This window comes from Microcaecilia unicolor, chromosome 11, assembly GCF_901765095.1.
Source record: "Microcaecilia unicolor chromosome 11, aMicUni1.1, whole genome shotgun sequence".
In the NCBI taxonomy this organism is placed as follows: Eukaryota; Metazoa; Chordata; class Amphibia; order Gymnophiona; family Siphonopidae; genus Microcaecilia; species Microcaecilia unicolor.
In genome coordinates, this window is record NC_044041.1 from 77,291,664 (window position 1) to 77,314,836 (window position 23,173).

Here is a 23,173-nt window from a genome sequence, read left to right on the forward strand (position 1 = left end):
GAAATTCACCAAAAATAAATGTTAATAGTGCCCAGGTTAATTTTTAAAAAGTTGTCTATTTCTCATGTTGGTGGGTTTTTGGGTGGGGATGGTCTCTGCAGTGGCTAGGTTAAAATGGAAAAAAAAAGTGTAGGCAGTTTTCTTTGGGTGGACTGGTGCGGTGGAGGTGGGTTCTGCAGTACCCAGAACATTAAAAAAGTCTTATATCTAATGCCAGGGGGATGGGTAGGGAGTAGGACAGGGCTGACACTAGGCAACAGGGAGAGGTGGGGTGGTAGGATAGGCCTGATGCTTAGCTATGGGATGGATGGTGGGGAAGGGAAGGATTGATACTGGGCTACAGGGATGGATTGGGGGGGGGGGTAAGGTAGAGAAAGGAAGGGCTGATACCAGGCTGCTGGGATAGATGGGGGTGGGGGGGTAGAGAAGGGAAGGTCTTTGTTTTTTGTAATATGTTTTAAAATTATGTGTGTTGAATTGTGATCTGCTTAGAATTGCAGATAGTGTGGCATAGAAATTTAGAAAATAAATCAAAAAATTTCTAATTTTTGGTCCTTTATTCTGTAACTGATGAGGGTTGGTATGTGATCTGCATGTGACCGAGCAGGTGAGCGTTTCTGCTGGCATGTAGTTTGTATGGGGATCTATGGTCTGACTTTTCTGGCTTTTCCAGTGGGATGTGTATTGCTGTTGTGTATATTCACTGCTGCCTTTTTAAAGGTACTGTTATTGACAGTTTGCAATTTAGGCTCTAAGAAGCTTCCTTGCAGGATTTAGTGTTACTTCACAAATTACTGGCAGTGATGGGATTTTATTGTCATTATTGAGATGCTACCAGAATTTGAATATATTGTTATATGTCATTGCTGTGATTATAATGCAAGATTTATTTATTTTGTTGCATTTGTATCCCACATTTTCCCACCTCTTTGCAGGCTCAATGTGGCTTACAATACATCATGAATAGTGGAAATGTATGAGAAAATATACATTTAGTAATAGCAGAAGGATCTTGGGTAACATGATAATGATAAAACATGATAGTAGTTTAGCAAGCAAATAATGTAAGAAATATATAAGAAAATATACATTTAGTAATAGCAGAAGGATGTTGGGTAACATTACTACTACTATTTAGCATTTCTATAGCGCTACAAAGCGTATGCAGCGCTGCACATAGAAGAAAGACAGTCCCTGCTCAAAGAGCTTACAATCTAGTAGACAAAAAATAAAGCAAACAAATCAATTAATGTGCAGAGGAAAGAGGAGGGTAGGTGGAGGCGAGTGGATACAAGTGGTTACGAGTCAAAAGCAATGTTAAAGAGGTGGGCTTTCAATCTAGATTTAAAGATGGTCAAGGATGGGGCAAGACGTAGGGGCTCAGGAAGTCTATTCCAGGCATAGGGCAGAAGGAGCGAAGTCTGGAGTTGGCAGTAGCAGAGAAGGGAACAGATAAGAAGGATTTATCCAGGGAACGGAGTGCACGGGAAGGGGTGTAGGGAAGGACGAGTGTGGAGAGATACTGGGGAGTAGCAGAGTGAGTACATTTATAGGTTAGTAGAAGAAGTTTGAACAGGATGCGAAAATGGTTAGGGAGCCAGTGAAGATCCTGTCATGTGTGTTGAGATGTTTGCCATTATTGTAGACTTATGTCTGATCATGTTTGATATGGCATAATGTAACTATATTAACAAATTTTGGGGGTTTTTCCATTGAGTATGTATGTGGTTTATATTGATGCGGGGCAGCTGTTGGGCAGCATTGTAGTATCCCAAGAAACACTACTCATACCTATTTACATAGTGCCCACCCATATTAGCTCTGGGCCCACCCAAAAAGTCAGGTCTAGCTAACCATGGGCAAGTACCTGGCAGTTCCCAAAATGTAGATTGTTCTCATAGCCCTGTATGCTAGTAAAGAAAGGGGGTGTTGATGCCCCTGTATAAATCGTTGGTGAGGCCCCACCTGGAGTATTGTGTTCAGTTTTGGAGGCCGTATCTTGCTAAGAATGTAAAAAGAATTGAAGCTGTGCAAAGAAAAGCTACGAGAATGGTAAGGGATTTGCGTTACAAGACTTATGAGGAGAGACTTGCTGACCTGAACATGTATACTCTGGAGGAAAGGAGAAACAGGGGTGATATGATACAGACGTCCAAATATTTGAAAGGTATTAATCCGCAAACGAACCTTTTCCGGAGATGCGAAGGCGGTAGAACGAGAGGACATGAAATGAGATTGAAGGGGGGCAGACTCAAGAAAAATGTCAGGAAGTATTTTTTTCACAGAGAGAGTAGTGGATGCTTGGAATGCCCTCCCGCAGGAGGTGGTGGAAATGAAAACGGTAACGGAATTCAAACATGCGTGGGATAAACATAAAGGAATCCTGTTCATAAGGAATGGATCCTAAGGAGCTTAGCCGAGATTGGGTGGCAGAGCCAGTGGCGGGAGGCGGGGATGGTGCTGGGCAGACTTATACGGTCTGTGCCAGAGCCGGTGGTGGGAGGCGGGACCGGTGGTTGGGAGGTGGGGATGGTGCTGGGCGGACTTATATGGTCTGTGCCAGAGCTGGTGGTTGGGAGGTGGGGATAGTGGTGGGCGGACATGTAGGTCTGTGCCCTGAAAAAGACAGGTACAAAGCAAGGTAAGGTATACACAAAAAGTAGCACATATGAGTTTATCTTGTTGGGCAGACTGGATGGACCGTGCAGGTCTTTTTTTTAGCCGTCATGTACTATGTTACTATATAATTTTAGTGGGGGAAACAAACCTTATTAAAAGAAAGAACGGCCCGGGTTTGAGAAGGCTGCTCCACCTTGTAGTATTTGCTTGTCAGAGCCAGACTGCTTGTGCAGAAAAGAGAGGCGTAGTGCCCCCTCGGGTGCACGGAGCCGAAGATAACATGGCGCCGTGCACCGAGGTGACATGCGCGTTTGTGCCAGCGGGGCGCCCTGGGAGGAGCAAGGTGGGCTCGATCCCGCTGCAAGAAGGGCACCCCGCTGAGAGAGGGAGGAGAGGAAACGGGGCTTAAAAGCCCCGGGGAGGAGCCCGGACAACCTCTTTCACGTCCGGGCTCCAGGTGCACAGGTGCAGCTCACCTGCATCCAGGTACGATCCAGACGGAGCGAATTACGTCCCCAGACTGAGCGGATTCGAGTGGCCGGCGTCGCCTATCATCGGGCAGGCTCCTGAGTGTTTCGAGCCCCGTGGCCCCTACAATCCCGTCGGAATTCCCCCTCTTCCCCACCTCAGGAGCACGCAAAAGAAAGGCAGAGCAACGAGCAAACATCCTTGTCTGTCGGCTACCTTGCATTCCCTCCCCCATCAGAATGGAAGCAGGTACAGAGGCGATCGAAACCCGTCCCACACAGGAAGTCAGAGCGGAGGACGGACACAGCGCGTCACCCCCGCCGGAAGTCGAGCAGACAGTGTACGACACAACTGAGACGCCACCACCGAGCACTGCAGACAAAAAGAAGCAAGCGAACAAGAAAGCAGCCGCCACCGAAGACACCATAGCAGTCAAGAAAGACAAGAAAAAGAAATCCAAAGGAAGGCAAGATGCAGCCACTTCAGGAAGTTGGCCGTTCCCACCAGCTTTCCCCGGATGGACAATGCCTCAGAACTTAGCGGATCAGGCGACGGGGAGCTCGGGGCCAGTGGGGAAAGGGCAGCGCACGATCGCGCCTCCATGGCCGTATGGGATGGGGCTACCCCCAACAACCACCATACTATGGGGCTTGGCCAGGATTTGCCCCCCCCCTTACCAGCCATGGCAGGCGACAGGTGCTGCCCAACACACAGTGGCCTCGGGCAAACCAGACCCTAGTCACGAGGACACTAAACCGGGTAACCCGATACAGGACCCAGCTAAGAGAGACGATACGCAGATGCCGGATGCTGCAGGTACGTCCGGTAGCGCACATGAGAATGTAACTGTTGGGGTGAATGCTGGGGAGAGAGCGGGCTTGTCTGGAGGGAGCAATGCAGCGATGGTAGGGGAGCAGGGCGCACACAATGAAAGAGAGGGCTCCAACACAGGCCAAGGTGTGTTGGCTAGCGGGGCTAAGAATACAAATGACAAAAAAGCGAAGAAGAAAAAGAAAGGGAAAGGAAAGAAAAAGAGTAGGCGAGGAGACTCCGACACAGAGAGCAGCTCAAGTTTGTCGTCCTCATCTTCCTCTTCATCGGATGGGGACGACGAAGCGCAGAATTAGCGACAGCCAGGGACGAACGACCACCCCCCCCCTAGCAGCATTACCGCACATATGGAGGCTTGTGCCCAAGTCCACCCGAAAAAAGATAAAGAACAAAAAATACTTCGACATGTTTCAGGTACTAGAGGGGAGAAAGAAGAGTAAGATTAGGGGAAAAGACTCAAAAGAAAATACAGTTACACGAGCCAGCAGCACACCAAGAACGTTATTTAACTGGATACTGGCATTCATCAGGGTAATAGATGCTGCGGGTCATGCCGACCCCAAACAATTTAGCCCGATGCTGGCATATGCCCACAACATATTGCTGGCCTATAGGGATTACGAAGGGTACAGATGGTTAAAATATGACGAGGAATATAGAGACAGGATGGATGGTGACTCTGCATTAGGGTGGGGATGGAAAGACGCAGACCTGTGGATGCACACTATGACTAACAGAGGAGCGGTAGCTGGCACACAAGGTAGACCCTTTCGGCCTGGGGGGCTACACGGAGCAGGGAGAGCAGCTGGTCCACAAGACGGAACATGCTGGAAATTCAACAGAGCCACATGTACCTTACCGAGCTGCAAATTCAAGCATGCTTGTACCTCATGCGGTGCACCACACCCTACCAGCAAATGCCTTAAGAAGGCCCCTGATAGAACCTCTGCACAAATATGACACACATAACAGAGTAAAAGCTCCTTCCCCGGTTAACCTAGCTGCCATGAGGCCTTGGTTAGCATTATACCTACGCAGGAAGGAAGCATTACATATCGAAGAGGGTTTTGCACATGGATTTAGAATGCCATACTACGGCACACAACAAGGGAGAATTGCTAGGAACTCCCCCTCAGTAATGCACTTGCGGCTGGAAGCCAGACCGCGCATTACTAAGGAATTAAGCTTGGGGAGAGTAGTGGGCCCCTTTGGCCAGCAGCCTTTCGAAAAGTTCATAGTCTCCCCGCTAGCAATCATTCCCAAGAAAGAGCCTGGTAAATATAGGCTTATACACAATCTATCTTACCCGGCGGGTGGATCAGTGAACGATTTCCTTCCCCCCCGAGGCTAGCTCAGTGCAATATGCCACCTTTGACATGGCTGTACAACTACTGAGGCAAGCAGGACAGGGAGCACTCATGGCCAAAGCGGACATCGAGTCAGCATTCCAGCTACTACCGGTACACCCAGACAACTTCCCCATACTAGGTTTTAAGTTTGAAGGGCAATACTATTACGATAAATGCATGCCCATGGGTTGCTCAGTGTCCTGCTCTATATTCGAAACCTTCAGCACATTCTTGCATTGGGTAGTCGAGATAGCCTCAGGGGAGAAAGAACATCATACATTACCTGGACGACTTCCTATTTGTCGGACCGGCAGCCAGCCTAGCTTGCCAGAGCACACTTACTCATTTCTGTCAGTTAACAAAATCATTCGGTATACCGTTAGCGAGTGAAAAAACGTGATCTAACTACATGTCTACAGTTCCTGGGCATCGAGCTGGATTCCTGCTGCATGGTATCACGAATCCCATGGGATAAGATTGAAAAGCTGAAATCACTCGTAGCATTGACTACGGAAAAGGTCACCCTGCGGGAAATGCAATCATTAGTTGGCAGCCTCAATTTTGCGTGCAGAGTGATCATTATGGGTTGAACGTTCCTGCGCAGGTTATCCAGCTCGATGTCCACAGTGCGCAAGCCCTCACACCATATCAGGATGACGAAGCCCATGAAAGAAGACCTTAGAGTGTGGAACACGTTCCTGAGAGATTTCAATGGCAGAGTAGTCTGGCTAGACGCCCCCATATCCAATACCGACTTACAGCTGTATACAGATGCGGCCGGCAGCATCGGTTTCGGGATATACTTCCAGGGCGAATGGTGCGCGGACGTGTGGCCACCAAGTTGGAAAGAACACCCCATTATTAGAAACATCACATTCCTTGAGCTATTCCTGATAGTAGTTGCGTTAGCTATTTGGAGGGACAGACTACGCCAGGGGCGTAGCTACGGGTGGGCCCAGGCCCACCCAATTCCAGCCCAGGCCCGCCCAGCGCCAGCTCCCATTGCAGCGGCGCGCGGCGCTACAAAAAGAAGAAGCGCTGAGCTGACTGAGCTGAGCGCCAACGCGGCGATAAGAACAAGAAAAAATGTTTTAAAAAAAACGCGGCACTGCACGCAGCCTCGAAGCATTGGCTGCTGGCTCTGTGCAGGCTCCTCCCGTCTCTTACATCACTGCCCCTGTAGCGAAGCAGGGGCAGTGACGTAAGAGACGGAAGGAGCCTGCAGAGCCAGCAGCCAATGCTTCGAGGCTGCCTGCAGTGCCGCGTTTTTTTAAAAACATTTTTTCTTCGTCGGGTTAGCGACGCGTTGGCGCTCAGCTCAGTCAGCTGAGCGCTTCTTCTTTTTGTAGCGCCAGCCCTGCTGCTCATCAGGAAAAGCAGCAGTGGCCGGCAATGGGAGCTGGGGCTGGTGGGCCTGAATGGGAGAGGGAAAATGGATGGCAGGATGGGGAGAAAGAGGGAAAATGGAAGGATGGGGAGAGAAAGAGGGAAAACAGATGGGAGGATGGGGAGAGAAAGAGGGAAAACAGATGGGAGGATGGGGAGAAAGAGGGAAAATGGAAGGATGGGGAGAGAAAGAGGGAAAACAGATGGGAGGATGGCAGAGAAAGAGGGAAAACAGATGGGAGGATGGCAGAGAAAGAGGGAAAATGGAAGGATGGGGAGAGAAAGAGGGAAAACAGATGGGAGGATGGCAGAGAGAGGGAAAATGGAAGGATGTGGAGAGCGAGGGAAAACAGATGGCAGGATGGCAGAGAAAGAGGGAAAACGGAGGATGGGGAGAGAAAGAGGGAAAACAGATGGGAGGATGGCAGAGAAAGAGGGGAGATGGATGAAAGGATGCAGAGAAAAAGGGGAGAGTGGAAGGATGTGGAGAGAGAAGGGACACTGAACAGAAAAGGGTAGAGAGATAGACACTGGTTAGAAGGAGGGAGAGAGACATTAGATGGAAGGATCAGGAGAGAGGGTAGATGGGTGGAAGGATGGGGAGAGAAAGAGGGAAGACGCTGGATGGAAGGGTAGGGAGAAAGAGGTGACACTGGATGGAAGGATGCAGAAAGAAAGAGGGGAGACTATTGGAAGGATGGGGAGACACTGGAAGGATGGGGAGAGAAAGAGGAGAGCTGCTGCATGGAAAGGGGGAGTAGTGAAAGATTGGAGAATAAGAGGAAGGGGCATGGGGAGAACAAGGGTGAGAAAAAGATGAAAAGCCATAAGTAGATGAAGGAAATTAAAGAATGGATAGTAAGAATGAATTAAATCTGGACACAGAGAGAGGCAGAAAAATATTGAAGAAAGCAAAGAAAAAGGAGAGAAAAATGACAAATGGCCAGGAAACCCTGGCAGAAGAGTTAAACGAAAGAAAGCAGAATCTAGAGACACAATGAGACAAAGTAAATGGCCATACAACAAAGGTAAAGAAAATAATTTTATTTTTAATTTAGGATAAAGTAATATGGTGTTAATAAAGTTTCAGAGACCAATACTTCCTTCCTTAGGTCAGGAGAGGATACTGTAACAGCATTATACTGACCTGAGGCAGGAGGTTTTGGCCTCTGAAAGCTGAAAAGGGTGTTAAGGCTATTAAATAAATTGTCTGAAATCTGATGCACTGAAAAGCAGCACTTTACCCTGTGTGACAAATGCATCTGAGTGTGACTACATTTTGCTGGGGGGGGGGGGGGTACAGAGAAAATTTTGTGCCCACCCACTTTGGGTTCAGGCCCACCCAAAATTGGCAGTCTGGCTACGCCACTGGACTACGCAACAAGAGGGTAGTTTTTTGGTCGGATAACAGGGCAGTAGTCAACATATTAAATAGGCAAAACGCACGTTGTCCGTGAGTGGTGGACCTAGCGCGCGAGCTAGTCATGCTGTGCATATTCAATAACATATTGGTGCGTGAGACACGTGCCAGGCGCTAGTAACCCAATTGCTGACGCTCTTTCTCGTTCAAAGTGGGAAGATTTCCGGAAACTGGCGCCACAAGCCGCGGCGGAGGGAGAGCCGGTGCCCAGCTACCTATGGAAGTTCGGAGCCCCGAGGCCTGGCAATTGTTGAAACAATCCTTGGCGCCACGAACATGGGCAACTTACACAGCAGGCTACCAGAGGGTCAGCGCCTTCCTATACACACAGGGATGGCAAGACGGACCAGTGTCAGACAGCGCGATCACGGACTACATAATAAGCGCAAAAAAGGCGGGAGGGTCCCACAGTTCCGTAGCCAGACACTTGACCGCATTCTCATTCTTCTCAAAGATCGCGGGATGGGGTGACCCAAGAAACAGGTTTCTAGCCAAAAAGTTGCTGGAAGGGTGGCGGCGCGAACGCGGCGTTAGGCCCGATGGGAGACTACCAATCACGCATGACTTGCTATTGGAAATCTGGCGTGCACTGCAGTCAGTGTGCACATCAGAATTCGAGACTCGGCTTTTCCGAGCAGCATTCACACTGGCCTTCTTCGGAGCATTGAGGGTGTGCGAATTGGTAGCCACATCCAAGAAAAACGCCAATAGAGCGGGCCTCCTGCTAGACGTGGTCAAGTTATCAGATAATATATTACGGATTGTAATCCACAGATCTAAGACGGACCAGCTGGGCAGGGGGCAGTCAGTCACCTTAACCCAGGTAGACGGTTTAGAGACGTGTCCTGTAGAAAATGTCAGAAAGTATCTAGCAATGAGGCTGACTGGTTGCGAAGCTTTGCTAGTACACAAAGATAGATCCCCATTGACCCTATTCCAATTCTCCGCGGTGTTGCGCAAGTGCTTGCTTAAGACGGGACGCGACCCAAAGAGCTTTGGAATGCATTCCTTTAGGATAGGAGCCGCCACATGCGCAGCAGCGTTAGGCTTCCCACCGACATCCATTCAAAAATTAGGCAGATGGAAGTCTGACGCTTTCAGGGGATACATAAGGGATAAGTCACTGGGTAGTCAGAGCCCTCCGGGTGACATGTAATATACACATTATTCTATATTGCAGGGTTTCCAACCGTGTGGATTGTTGGACACTCGTTCATTAAGTGGGCGGCGCGCAGAGCCGAGGCAAGACCAGGTGGCACACATTTAGGCTTGGCTACAAGAGGAGTGAGGATTCATTGGGCAGGAGTGCCAGGCATGAAATGGCCCCAGCTGGTACCACTACTCCGCCGCAAAGCTGACGTGCTGGCCGAGGAGCTTAGCCGAGATTGGGTGGCAGAGCCAGTGGCGGGAGGCGGGGATGGTGCTGGGCAGACTTATACGGTCTGTGCCAGAGCCAGTGGTGGGAGGCGGGACTGGTGGTTGGGAGGTGGGGATGGTGCTGGGCAGACTTATACGGTCTGTGCCAGAGCCGGTGGTGGGAGGTGGGGCTGGTGGTTGGGAGGCGGGGATAGTGGTGGGCGGACTTGTAGGTCTGTGCCCTGAAAAAGACAGGTACAAATCAAGGTAAGGTATACACAAAAAGTAGCACATATGAGTTTATCTTGTTGGGCAGACTGGATGGACCGTGCAGGTCTTTTTTTGCCGTCATCTACTATGTTACTATATAATTTTAGTGGGGGAAACAAACCTTATTAAAAGAAAGAACGGCCGGGTTTGAGAAGGCTGCTCCACCTTGTAGTATTTGCTTGTGCAGAATGCAGCTTCAAGAGCGTGTGTCAAGCTGGTAACAGAGCTGCCCCTGCTTGCTTGCTTGCTTTCTCTCTCTCTCTCTCTCTTATCGCCACTTGGGGTTGGAAGCCTCGCTTTTCCCCACCCCCTGTCATCATTGCATAGCTGTTGGATTGGAGAGCGGGGTGGTGGTGACTTGAGATCTTGCATATTCCCCTCCTCCCTTCCAGGGAAGCCCTACAAGAACAGGTTGCTTCTGCTGAGCTTGGGGATTCTTCACTGGGAAGGAGCCTGCCGCCTTTGGCAGATGCTGCTGAGCCGTTTGTTGTAAAGTCTGGCAGGGAGAGGGTGGAACAGGAGCAGCAGCACCTACAGGATTCAGGCAGCAGCAGCAGCAGCAGCTTCATTAACGCGGGAGAAGGGGGGAAACTGGAAAGCCTCCCTCACTCCCTAGCTATGGCCGTGCCCGTTGCTTACACGGATGCCTTGATGAAGAGCACGTCCTGCTTGCTGGGGGCCTGGAGGGACTGCAGGGATTGCGGCTGGGACCTGGCTCTTAGGACCCTGCAGGAAAATGCTTCTCTCACCCGGATCGAAGTCCTTCTGTTTCTTCTCGGTGTCATCGGATGGACCCTCCTGCGCCACGCTACCTCCCTTTGGCTCTTTCGGGTCAGTACTTTGTCATTTGGGGGGTTTGTGTGTGTGAATTTTGGGAGGGGGATAGTGTGGAGATTTAATGGTATCATTTCTCCCTCCGAGTCAAGCGTGAGCCTCGTTTGTATGCTGCGGCTGTCAGATGCCTCTTGGTGGGTGGCAGTGAGATAGACACTGGGGGGGGGGGGGGGGGGGGGGGGGGGCGCTTTTCATGTGCTAAGTATATGATGGCACTTGGCTATTGCCAACCAGGCTGAGTCCTGCTGTAGCCATCTTCGCTTTTGTCATTTTGCTGCCCAGGAAAAGGAACAGCTAAAGCCGATTCTGGGCTGACTGCAGCTCCTCTCATCCCTCCCCATAAGCAGCAGGGAGAGCGCCAGATGTAATTACCGCTTCTTGATTTCCCAAATGCGATCTTGCTTGGCTGGCTGGGGATTTAGCGATCAAGGAGGGTATCGTGTACCTGTAAAGCTGCCTCTTTCATAACCGGCAAACTGTTCCACAGGCACCAGTTAGTTTAATCCAGAGTGTTGTGTTTTAAGGACACTTGGTTACTAAGGACAAGATAGCAATTTCGCCAGTATTTGCCTTCTTCGTCTGGGTGACCTTCATACTATTTGAACCAAATTAATGGACTTTTGCTCCTAGTCAAATTATTTGCAAGAGAATCACAGTAATGGGCATGATCGTTTAAGCGCTGAGCCTATGAGATTTTAGAAGCTGAGTGGGAGGTGGTCAGGCTTGGTCAGTTACTTAGAAAGACAGCCAGCAAGGATTGAAAGGAGCTATAGAAAGGCATATATGTGATAATTCTGAGCTGGCATTGCTTTAATAAGCCAGTATCCAGCTAATAGGCACTGTGGCAGTCAGGTCCAAACTGTAAAAGGGGGTTTGGTGGAGAGTTTACAAGGTTTTGCCTGCCTTAAATTTGCTATCCTTGACACTTTGTGGGGGGTGAAGTTATTCATCTGGACACTGCATTCCTAGTGCTTCACTGGGAAGTCTCACACACACTCACACTCCAAGAAAAGCAACAATGCTTTCCTAATTTGACATTCCAAGAAACCCCATTCTCCCACCTTGAGTCTAGTGTGACAGCAGCTGTTTGCAAGGCTTTGAGACCCTATGACCCCAAGGTGTGCCAAAGTGTAGCACAAATGAACACTTTTCCTAAATTTGGGTAAATTCTTAGGGAGTTTCCTCCCCCACCCATACAGGTAATGAATATCATCTCAGTTCCTTCCCCTGTATCTGAAAGTACTGCAGAATTGCTGGTAGGCAGGTGACTGATGCAGGGCCGCCGAGAGGGGGGGACAGGGGGGGGCAAAATTCCCGGGGCCTGGGCCTCCAAGGGGGGCCCGGCGCCGCAGTCCCACCCACCACTGCCACCGGGCCCCTTCCACCCGAACCCCCACCAGCAGAAGTGCTGTCTTCTGACTCCGGCGTGCATGGCCCACATAGACGCACTCCTCTCAGCTGATCTTCGCTGTACTCTGCAGGGCTTCGGTGCGTCTGCAGGACGTCAGAAGCACAGAAGCCCTGCAGAGTACAGCGAAGATCAGCTGAGAGGAGCGCGTCTGTGTGGGCCGCACACGCCGGAGTCAGAAGACAGCACTTCTGCTGGTGGGGGTTCGGGTGGAAGGGGCCCAGCCCAGTGGAGGAGGCAGGTGGGACTGTGGTGCCAGGCCCCCCTCAGGGGGGGCGGCAACAACCTGGGGGGGGGTGGCAGTGTGGCGGGGCCCAGGGGCGGCCTTGTCCCAGGCCCAGCCCAGTCTCTCGGCGGCCCTGGACTGATGATGCCAAGTCTAGAAGACTGAATGGAGCCCTTCTTTCCCCCCTCAAAGAACATCTCACATTATTATGGGATTTTCACCTAGTTCTCATCTGAAGAGGTGCAGCAGTCTGTGAGTTGCCCAAATATTCAGGAGGGTGTTGCATTTTAAACCTGTCACAGGCTGTCCACTGGATTTCTGCAGCTCATGGGGGTGGGGGCTCCCCTAATAAAGCACTGACTGTACACACAAAGACAACACATACAAGTCAATGTAATGATGGTAAACAGAGGGACATGGAGTAACAAACGTATGAGGTCAGAGATCCAGTGAAGAGAGAGAAAGTTGGAAAGGTGTAACAGTCCATAATGACCAAAGGATAAGTAAAATGTGCGTATATGTATTTTGTATCTTAACGAGCATGAAAAGTCCAGTTGATGCATCGCTGACTGTCTTCCTCCATAAACACAAACAACCCAGCACTAATCTTCAATCACTTATTCTTAATATATATAATCTGATATGTGGTAGAATCACAAGGACAGAAGCCTTGGAGGCGGCTCTTTTCACACTAGGAATACTGCCTAGTGCTTCGCTCAAATTATCATCGGCTTCTATGTATGTCCAAGTGCCAAAACATACCAATTTTTTTCAAATCATACTTGCACCACTTAAATATCTTTGATATAAAATTCATAAAACAGCATTTACATTTTAAGTAGTATGCTATGCCATACTTTGTATTGTTATTTGAATATTTTTACTGCTGTAATTGTCTATTGCTTATGTTTGATTTATTCTTACTGTACACCGCCTTGAGTGAATTCTTTCAAAAAGGTGGTAAATAAATCCTAATAAATAAATGATCTCTTAAACAGGAACATTAGGTAAACAGGACCCCCGATATGAATCATCGTGGTAAGGTCCCGTACTGGCGCACCCACATCACTTCGGTGCCGCTAAATTCTACCACATAGCAGACTATATATATATATATATATATATATACTTTAAGAATAAGTAATTGAAGATTAGCGCTGGGTTGTTTGTGTTTATTGTTTTATACACCCACTATATAAAATTTATGGGACTATTGAAATGCTTGTCTTCCTCTGTATATACGTACGTCTAGGAAGAGCTCTGATAAATGCAGGCAGTCTGGTGCAGGATTTGTAAGGCTGTAAGGGGGCTCAGGGGTACAGTGACGATAAAAACTGCACAAAACGTTAGATTAGCACAAACTAGAAAAAGAGGCCTAGAAATAAGACAGAATGATCCAAGAAGTAGGTAAGTTGACATTTTGAAAAATCCAGCTCATTCTTTAAGGGTACATGCATGCCTCTCAGTGTCCCCATGCCATCTTAATTGTGTGGCTGAATTCATGCACTGTGCACAAATGCTGTGACCATCTTATGTCACTTTCAGGGCTGGCTTTGCTGCTAGGCAAATTAAGTGGACAGCTGGGGGGGGGGGGGGGGGGGGGAGAGGGGCAGCTTCTAGGTAGGCAGCAAAGAGCAGCTGCTCACAAAGAAAAACAGTAGGTTCTGACAGCCACACAATGTCAAGGAACAATCAGCATATACTTTTCTGGGAAAGAGGGTGGGCTGGTGTTGGGGGTGACCATAATTGTTGAGTTTAACTATCAGGTGGGAGGCATGCTAGGGGCCTGAAAGTTGAGGGGTACAAGGCTGAAGGCTAGTATCCTTGCACCAGCCCTCAGCCCTATTCACTTAAGACTGCAGCCCATGGATCAGTGAAGATGTTCAACACCCTTGTGAAGAAACAGTGTGTTTTTTTAAATTATTTGCATGAAGTCTTTATTATCAGTTAAAACATATGATACAAATTACAGTACACGAAGCGTCGTGAACCTTACAGCACGCTCCAGGTCAACATAAAGTACACCTATGTACATCAGTTCTAACTTGCAAAGGAAAAAAAGTATAACTTCAATAGTTTATAAACTTTTTAACAATTCCAAGTCCCCGGCTCCCCCCCCCCCTAGATCCCCCCCTCCCCCCTGCCAAAATACTCCAACCAACTTTCAAGACTCCATCTTCCGTCTCCGCTTACATTATGCGTGGATGATAAATGGTTCCCAGATCCTGTGCCACCTATGTATCTGGTTACGCCGCTCCACTACGAGCCTCTCCATTTTGCAGACATACCTCACTTTATGAAGCCATCTCATTATTGGAGGAGTCGAAGACAACTTCCAACAGGAAGCTATTACAATCCTAGCTGCACTTGTTGCATACCGTATCAATACCTGCTGGTGAAACAGTGTGTTTTAAGCCTGTAAAATTTATTGGATATTTTCCTGCATTATGTCTTGAAGTATATTTCTCCTATTTGGCCAGCAGGTGGTGTTTCTTTATTGTAAGCTGTTACAGAAAAAAAATTGAATGTTCTCTCTTTAATTTAACACAAACAGGAAGCAAGAAGCAGTATATTTTTGAAATTTTCTTGTTCTGGGCTCTGATTTGCCCAGGAGCTCTTTTTCATTTGGAGAGTACTGACTTTTGCTCCAGTCTTAGCCAGGGAGGAAAGAGAGACAGATCTCTTTGCTGAGGCTCGGTGAATTATATGGTTGTAGGTCAATTCCTACTAACCAATTCCCATCTAGGACAATTCCCACTGAACCAATTCCCACTCATAACCCAACAAAATACAAAACACACTAGGACAAGTAATCTTCCTGCCTTTTCTCTTCCAGATCATTTGGAGGGCCAGTACCCCCTCACACCCCCAACATTATCTTTTACACAACCCTTTCCCCTTCCAGACATGCAATTTGTATATGGGGGGCAAGGGCAATGCCCCCACACCACCCCAAACTAGGTTTCAACCTAATTCATGTTTAATATAGGATCTAAATGTCATAAATATGTAAATAAATAAATACATTTTTTTGTTACATTTGTACCCCGTGTTTCCCACTCATGGCAGGCTCAATGCGGTAGGCCATGGAGGGTTAAGTGACTTGCCCAGAGTCACAAGGAGCTGCCTTTGCCGGGAATCAAACTCAGTTCCTCAGGACCAAAGTCCACCACCCTAACCACTAGGCCACTCCTCCACTAAATGAATAGATGAATACAAACTGCAGTTCATGTGGGGGGGGGGGGGCAACCCCCCCAAACTAGGTGTCAACCTAATTCAGCTCCTCAAAATGACACACTGATTATGATTTATAACAAATTACCACTCTACCTATGAAAAATTATTCCGTTATTATACGTTCTCTGTGTACATCCATATGCTGTTCTAACCTCCTTCTTCCAGACACCATAAAAAAAAAAAGCACCGCCAGGACTTATGGGACTGAATACAAGAAAGAAACTATGGCAAAGGAGGGTGGGAAATGTCCAAGAGGGGAAAAGTCCTTGGTGGGAATTGTCCCCCTTGTGGGAATTGTCTCGGGGGGGGGAATTGGTGGGTGGGAATTGTCTGGATGGGAACTCACCTGATACCGAATTATATGTCCAGATCTTTCCAGGTACTTTTTAGAAATTAAAACAAATGTTTAGTTAGTGTTATAATTGATTCATATGTCAGCTACCTGTTATTGTTTGCTGATTGTACTTCTTTTTGTTCATTGTTCAATATTTTTTAATACAATCAATAAGTTTCAGTTTATTGCCTCTTTGTCTGGACTGATAAAGAATCCTGGTGGTTTGTTTGTTGGTTCTGTGTGCTTTCTGGGAACTGTGGGGCCACTAGGAGTGTGGCTCCAGTAACCTAGAAATCACTGGGGAAAATTTGAGAGCAGGAGACTAGCCCAGAGGCAGTTGGGACTCAGTCGGAGGGAGGAGGGTGCTAGTGTAGAGCACAAGCATCAGGTGTAGGTAGACCTGAGCTATGCTGGGGATAGACCCTCTAAGTGGCCATGGAGTAACCCCAGGCAGGTGGCTAGGTGTTTTGTGGCAACCCTAAAGAGGGGTACACATGGGGGAAAGATGATATGTGCCTTGGGAATGGGACTTGATATACTGCCTTTCTGTGGTTTTTGCAACTACATTCAAAGCGGTTTACATAGTATATACAGGTACTTATTTGTACTTGGGGCAATGGAGGATTAAGTGACTTGCCAGAGTCACAAGGAGCTACAGTGGGAATCAAACTCAGTTCCCCAGGATCAAAGTCCGCTGCACTAACCACTAGGCTACTCCTCCACATGATATGGGGCCCCTTCTCACCTATCAGGTTCTGGAGAGAGCTATGGTGTGTGGCCCCTGGCTGATGGGTGAGATAGCAGTTGTGGGAGAAAGCTCTTGTCATGGTGAATGAAGGCTCTTGGTGCTAGTGACTGTGTTGGAAGCCTGAAAGAAGCAGTAACCTGAACTTTCCTGAACCTCCACTTCCCAAATTGCAAAGGCATAAAATACAAAGTGATGCACGCATCAACCTTTTCTTATATGAGCACACAATTTTGGAACAATCTTCCACGTAACCTGAAGATGACCAACGAGCTGACCGACTTCCGCAAACTATTGAAGACTCATCTCTTTGAAAATATCTATCGAAAGGATCAAAACACATGAAATCTACGCACACTGTTAGTAATACATCAACACATTCTCATCTGTACTCTCATTTTAACATACTTAAACCTTAATCTACAGATAAAATGCTATACCCGAAAGTTTTTCGCGCTATTGTTCTATAGTCCTATCAGTATCCGTTGTTCTTCCTTTATTCCATTGTTTTGTTCCATTGTACTATTCTCTTGACGATACGTAGACTCTGTCTTAAACTCAATGCATAACAATGTAACCACAATCGAGTTGTAACAAATTGTACTTCCATTAATACTATGTATTGTAAGCCACACTGAGCCCACAAATAGGTGGGAAAATGTGGGATACAAATGCAATAAATAAATAAAAAATAATAATAATAATACCAAGGCCAGAAAAGGGATGGGTACTGAGTTCAGACTGGTAATCACTATAGATACTGCAACAGCTACCAGTTTTGATTTATTATTTGGATTTAGCCCTTCAGTAGTAGCTTGAAATGAGTTACATTCAAGTATGCTAAGCATTTCCTTATCTCCAAAGGGTTTCCAGTCAAAGTTTGTACCTAAGCCAATGAAGGGTTAAGTGACTTACCAAAGATCACAAGGAGCATCTGTGGGATTTGAATACTAGCTATGCTAGGGCTCAGCCCACTGCTCTAACCACTAAACTACCAGCAGCCATCTTCTCTGCAAAATACCACATCCTATTCGGGTCTGCTGGGTCTAAAAGTCACTACCAACTGTAAACTGTGTGCTGGCCTATGTAAAATGAGTTGGTGATAGGAGTCCACTGGATAACTAACCATGCCACTAAAATCTTCCATAGGACCCCTGCATGGAGATTAAATTACCCTAGGAGTGGGAGGGACAGGGAAGCTTGCACAGCTTCTTCCTGCTCTGTGGAGAAATGGAAGACTTATCAGTCTGGCACCTGGCATTTATAGTAAGGGACATGTGGCATGTTGCAGAACCCCTGGGAAGTGCCTTGGGCTGGGCGGATCATTGAGGCACAATGTGCCATGTGGAGTTTGACTGGAAAGAAGGAAAGGTGTAGCTATACCAGGAAGCATTTGCTGGGTGTGTCGGGGTCATATGTTGAGTGTGTATATATTATATATTTGTACTGTTTCTCACATTGAGACAGTTTAAGAAAGGCAAGATGTCAAGTTGCAGAAATCAGCAGTTCAGCACCCAAGTTGCAGGAGAGAGGTTTTTCCAGAACTACAGGGCAAGTGTTCCTTTCTATACGCAGGCTGTTTTTCTGTGAATATGAAGAGTGTATGGGGAAAGAGAGAGGCAGGATTTACTGCCCACATTCCCCCTCCCCCAGCTTCCAGCTTAAGCAGAAAAAAAATGGGAGTCTGGGGTGGAGGGAGATCATTGATGAGCTGGTTTCCCTGGCAGATCTCCTTAATTAAAGTCTTTACTCAGTAGTCATTCAGATTATTTTAATTCCATCTTCTCAGTGCATTTCAGCCATGCGCTCCTTCCTCCCACCTCATCTCCTTTATCTCTGGTGCAGATTTATGGATACTGTGGATAGCTTTACATCACCAAGTGGCAGGAGGAGAAGGGAATCATTAACAGCTGCCCCTGGCAACCCTGGCATTGCCATGGCAACAACAGCCCTGACTAGAAAAGGGCAGTAGGAATGGGCATCTGGGTTGAGAGAGAGAGAACAACAGGGATGAGGGTTAGAAATGTGTATGGGACAAGAGAGTGCAGCTGGGATAGAGGGTGTAGGAATGGGCATCTAGAGAGATGGGGGTATAAGAGTGGGCTGGGAGGGGAAACAATTTCTGCTCTGCACATTTGAAGCACTCAATTCCGCTTTCATGCAGTGACAGAAAGACAGGGCTGGAGGAGGCCTCAAGGGCTCAGTCATTCTCTGCCATCCCTGAGGGCCTCTGGGCACTTATGCTCTGCTTCCTCCAAGCTACTCTGCTTTGGAACTCAGAGTGGGTATTAATTATTCAGAGCTGACTAATTATCACTTTTATCTTTTTTTCTCATTAAGTTTCCTCTCTCTGGCTCTCTCTCCTCCCTCCTTTCCTCCCCTGCTTGCTCTTCCCTTTCCCTTCCCTCTTTCTGTCTTTCTCTCTTTTTCCCTTCCATAGGATCCAACTCAGTGGGTTCTTGAGTAACCTTCAGTACTGAGAAAATTCCTTCACTGTGGTTGCTAAACTAATTACCCCTCTGTGTATAAAACGTTGGCGTTTATGTTCCCTTCCATCCCTCCTCTCCCTCTTATTTGCCCTTCTTCCTTCTTACTCTTTATCCCTTCTTCCCCCTTCCTTCTCCTGATTATCTTTCTCTCACCTCTTCCTTTATCACATTTTAGGTGGCTGAAGGCTACTTCTAATATGTTGTCAGTCCTAAACCAATACTTTATGCCAGTGGCGTTCCTAGGGGGGCTGACACCCGGGGCGGATCGCTGATGCACCCCGCCCCCTGGGTGCAGCGCAGACCCCCCCCCAGCGAAAGGCCCCCCCCCCCCCGGGTGTATGCCGCTGGGGGGGTGCCACGCGCGCCTGTCCTCCGTTGTTCCATGCTTCTTCTCTGCCCCGGAACAGGAAGTAACCTGTTCCGGGGCAGAGAAGAAGCATGGAACAACGGAGGACAGGCGTGCGTGGCACCCCCCCCCCAGTGGCGTGCACCCGGGGTGGACCGCACCTACGACCCCCCCCCCCCTAGGAACGCCACTGCTTTATGCCCAGAGGTTAAATTTCTTGGCTCAGATACATCCACTGCTCTGGTTTGGACTCATCTTCATAGTTTGGAGATCAGTGGCAGTGACAGGGTATGTTCTTACTGAAGCGTGACACACAGAAGATGAAACACCCAGTGTCTGAGGCTGGCAGAGTAACCAGTCCTCTCAGTCTCATTGGACTACAGAAAAGTTCTTACATGCAATCCCATTTTTCAAGGGTGATCTGATTTTAGGCCAATCGTGTAAAGAGTTTTTCCCCTTAGACACCAAGGGCCAGATTCTATATATGGCGCATAAAAAATCTGCACAGAAAACATTTCCACCGAGGTGTATTCTGTAAGATTTAGGCGCAGTATGTAGAATACGCTCAGTTGATATCCCAGCGCCTAATATTATGCTCCTCCATTTACACCAATGAAATTATGTGGTGTAAATCCCTGCACATAGATTTACATGGACTGGGCCATATTCTGTAACAACACACATAAATTTGGGAACGCCCATAAAACACCCATTTCTCCGAGGACAAGCAGGCTGCTTGTTCTCACTGATGGGTGACGTCCGATGGCAGCCCCAGGATCGGAGATCTTCCTAGCAACAAAGTTTGCTAGCCCTCGTGCGCACATGCACGTACTGTGCATGCGCGACCGTCTTCCTGCCCGTAGCGCGAGCGTACTCCTCAGTCTCTTTTTTTCTGTGGCTCAGGACGGCTGTTTTTCGGTGGCTCTGCACCTCAGGAGACCCTTGCAGCGTTTTTCTCCGCTTTTCGCCATTCTTCGGAGTGTTTTCTGAGCGAGTTCACTCGTTTTTACTTTCCTCTATTTCCTTAGTTTTGTTCCACGTAAGTTTCCTTTCATTGTCATGTGCGGCCATTTTGGCTGCCTGTACGGGTTTTCCCTGGTTTTGGTGCCTTTTTTCGGCATCATCGCAAATTTTGATTTCGCCGGTGCAAGTTTTCCGCCCATGTCCTCGAAGCCTACCAGCGGCTTCAAGAAGTGCACGCGGTGCAGCCGGATGATCTCGCTCACTGATAGACATGTTTCGTGTCTTCAGTGTCAGGGGGCTGGTCATCGCCCCAACGCCTGCACTTTGTGTTTTCAGCTGAAGAAGAGGACCCAGGCGGCGAGATTGGCTCAGTGGAACCTTTTGTTTGGAGCCCAGTGCGGTACTTCGATGGCGCCAGCGGTAGCGAGGTCATCGTCGGTATCCATGTCAGCATCGGAGACTGCGTCGACGTCAGGAGTGCAGGCGATGGCTGTCCACAGACCCTCCCACGCTGGTAGCAGTGAGCCATCGAGTGGGTCTCCACCTGCCTCGAGGGCTCCTGCGGTACAGACCCCCCGGGACCGACCTCTTTCGGACCCGGCCCCGAGGAGACGTGTGGATTCCACGTCCTCCTCGTTGGTACTGGGAGGTACCGGTGACGTCCTTTGAGCGAAGACGAAGAAGCACCGTCATTGGTCATCTTCCCGTCAAGGTACTGAGAGCTCTGGGGCACCGAGGGATTCGGCACCCAAGAAGCGTCGACACCGGGAGGACCGCACACCCTCCATACAAGAAGTGTCGATGCGCTCTTCTCCGGACAGTCCGGTACCGCCTCCTCGCCCCAGGCAGATTCTGGCTTCGTCGCCTGTACCAGCTCCACTGCCTTGCTCGACAGACACTCTAGACGAGCGCCTCCGAGACATTCTTCCAGGGATTCTGGAAGGGCTGCTGCGACCATCTGTTCCAGTACTGCCGGTGCTTGCGCCGTCAGTACTGTCGAGAGATGTGGCAGTTGGCTCCCCGCTCGTGGTGAGGACTGCGACGCCGGTACCGCTTGCAGCATCGGCCTCCGCTGCCACCCAAGTTGACTCCCCATCGACGTCGCTGGAGGGAGCTTCGTCGCCGGCGGCAAGGGAGTCTTCTTCTTGACATCGCCTTAGAGGACTTAGTTCCTCGGCGTCGAGACTGGCTCGGCTTCGGACTTAAGTTTAGAGAACTTGTGTCCGATACTGAAGGTGAGGCCTCTTGGGAGGCAGAGGAAGACCCCAGATATTTCTCTGATGATGAGTCTTGTGGTCTTCCTTCTGATCCTACTCCTTCGCCAGAGAGAAAGCTTTCTCCCCCTGAGAGTCTGTCTTTCTCTTCATTTGTCCGGGAAATGTCTACGGCCATTCCCTTCCTAGTGGTTACTGAGGATGAGCCCAGGGCTGAGATGTTCGAGGTCCTGGACTATCCTTCGCCACCTAAGGAGTCGTCCACTGTTCCCCTGCATAATGTCCTGAAACAGACATTGATGGCGAACTGGACGAAACCATTAAGTAACTCGATTGAGTCCCAGTATCAGATCCACGAGGACCCAGAGTTGATGAAGACCCAGTTGCTTCATGACTCTGGAGTTGTGGATTCAGCTCTCAAGAGAGCCAGGAGTACTAGGGATTACGCCTCGGCACCCCCGGGGCGGGAGTCTAGGACTCTGGACTCTTTTGGGAGGAAGGCCTACCATTCTGCTATGCTCGTGTCCTAGATCCAGTCGTACCAGCTCTACACGAGCATCCACATGCGGAACAATGTGCGGCAGCTGACGGACTTGGTCGATAAGCTCCCGTTGGAGCAGGCCAAGCCTTTTCAGGAGGTGGTCAAGCAGCTGAAGGCGTGTCGCAAATTCCTGTCCAGGGATGCTTACGACACTTTTGATATTTATTTATTTATTTATGGGTTACTTATATCCCACATTTTCCCACTCATGCAGGCGCAATGTGGCTTACAGAGAATTAAATAAGAGTACAAAGTTAAAAGCTTAGGCAAGCATAAAAGAAGCAAATAGGGGGGGAGAAACTAACAGCGTGAACTAGGCAGGGTAAGGTACAAGGGATGCATCAATCAACATGGTAAGTTGGGGGGTAAGTCTTAGCAAAGAGGAATGTCTTTAACAACTTCTTAAAAAGGGCATGGTCCACTTGAGTTTTAAGGTGATGAGGTAACGTCTTCCAGTGTTTGGGACTCCAATTACGGGAGGACGAGGCGAAGATTTTCTTGTACTTGACACCCTTACAATTCGGAAAATGGAGGTGGAGATAGGACCGAGTAGCAGGGTTGGCATTTCTAGGCGGAAGGTCGATCAAGGGGAGCATGTAATCCGGGGCAGCCCCATAGATGATTTTATGTGTCCAGGGCCGCTGCTCAAGGTATAGTGATGCGCAGACTCTCATGGCTACGTGCCTCTGACCTGGAGAATAGAGTCCAGCAGTGGCTTGTGGATGCTCCTTGCCGGGGGGATAACATTTTTGGCGAGAAGGTCAAACAGGTGGTAGAGCAACTCCACCAGCGGGACACCGCCTTCGACAAACTCTCCCACCAGATGCCTTCAGCATCTACCTCAACAGGTAGCCTGCTCAGGCTAAGCCCCAGCGCACTTGTTCACGTTAACAGCATGTGCCCCAGCAGGCCCCTGCAGCTCCCCAGCAAAAGCAAGGGACAGGCTTTTGACTGGCTCCAGGCGAGCATAGCCGATATAAAAGTGTCTGTGCCGGACGATCTGCCGGTAGGAGGGAGGTTAAAGTTTTTTCACCAAAGGTGGCCTCTTGTAACCTCCGACCGGTGGGTTCTTCAAATAGTCCGGCTAGGATACTCCCTCAATTTGAGCTCACAACCTCCCAATTGCCCTCTGGGAGC

The 23,173-nt window shown here is 48.8% G+C and overlaps 1 protein-coding gene across 2 annotated transcripts in view; it reads left to right on the plus strand.

Moving 5' to 3' along the window:
• Positions 1-9,841: 9,841 nt before the first annotated feature.
• Positions 9,842-23,173, plus strand: part of CERS1 (ceramide synthase 1) — a 103,563-nt gene continuing 90,231 nt past the window's right edge. For both annotated transcript variants that reach the window (XR_003943732.1, XM_030217701.1), the window contains exon 1: positions 9,842-10,530. Coding sequence is in view for 1 of the 2 variants with exons in the window: in XM_030217701.1 (XP_030073561.1) it covers positions 10,318-10,530 (213 nt within the window). In the remaining variant the exon portion in view is untranslated. The remainder of the gene's footprint in view (positions 10,531-23,173) is intronic.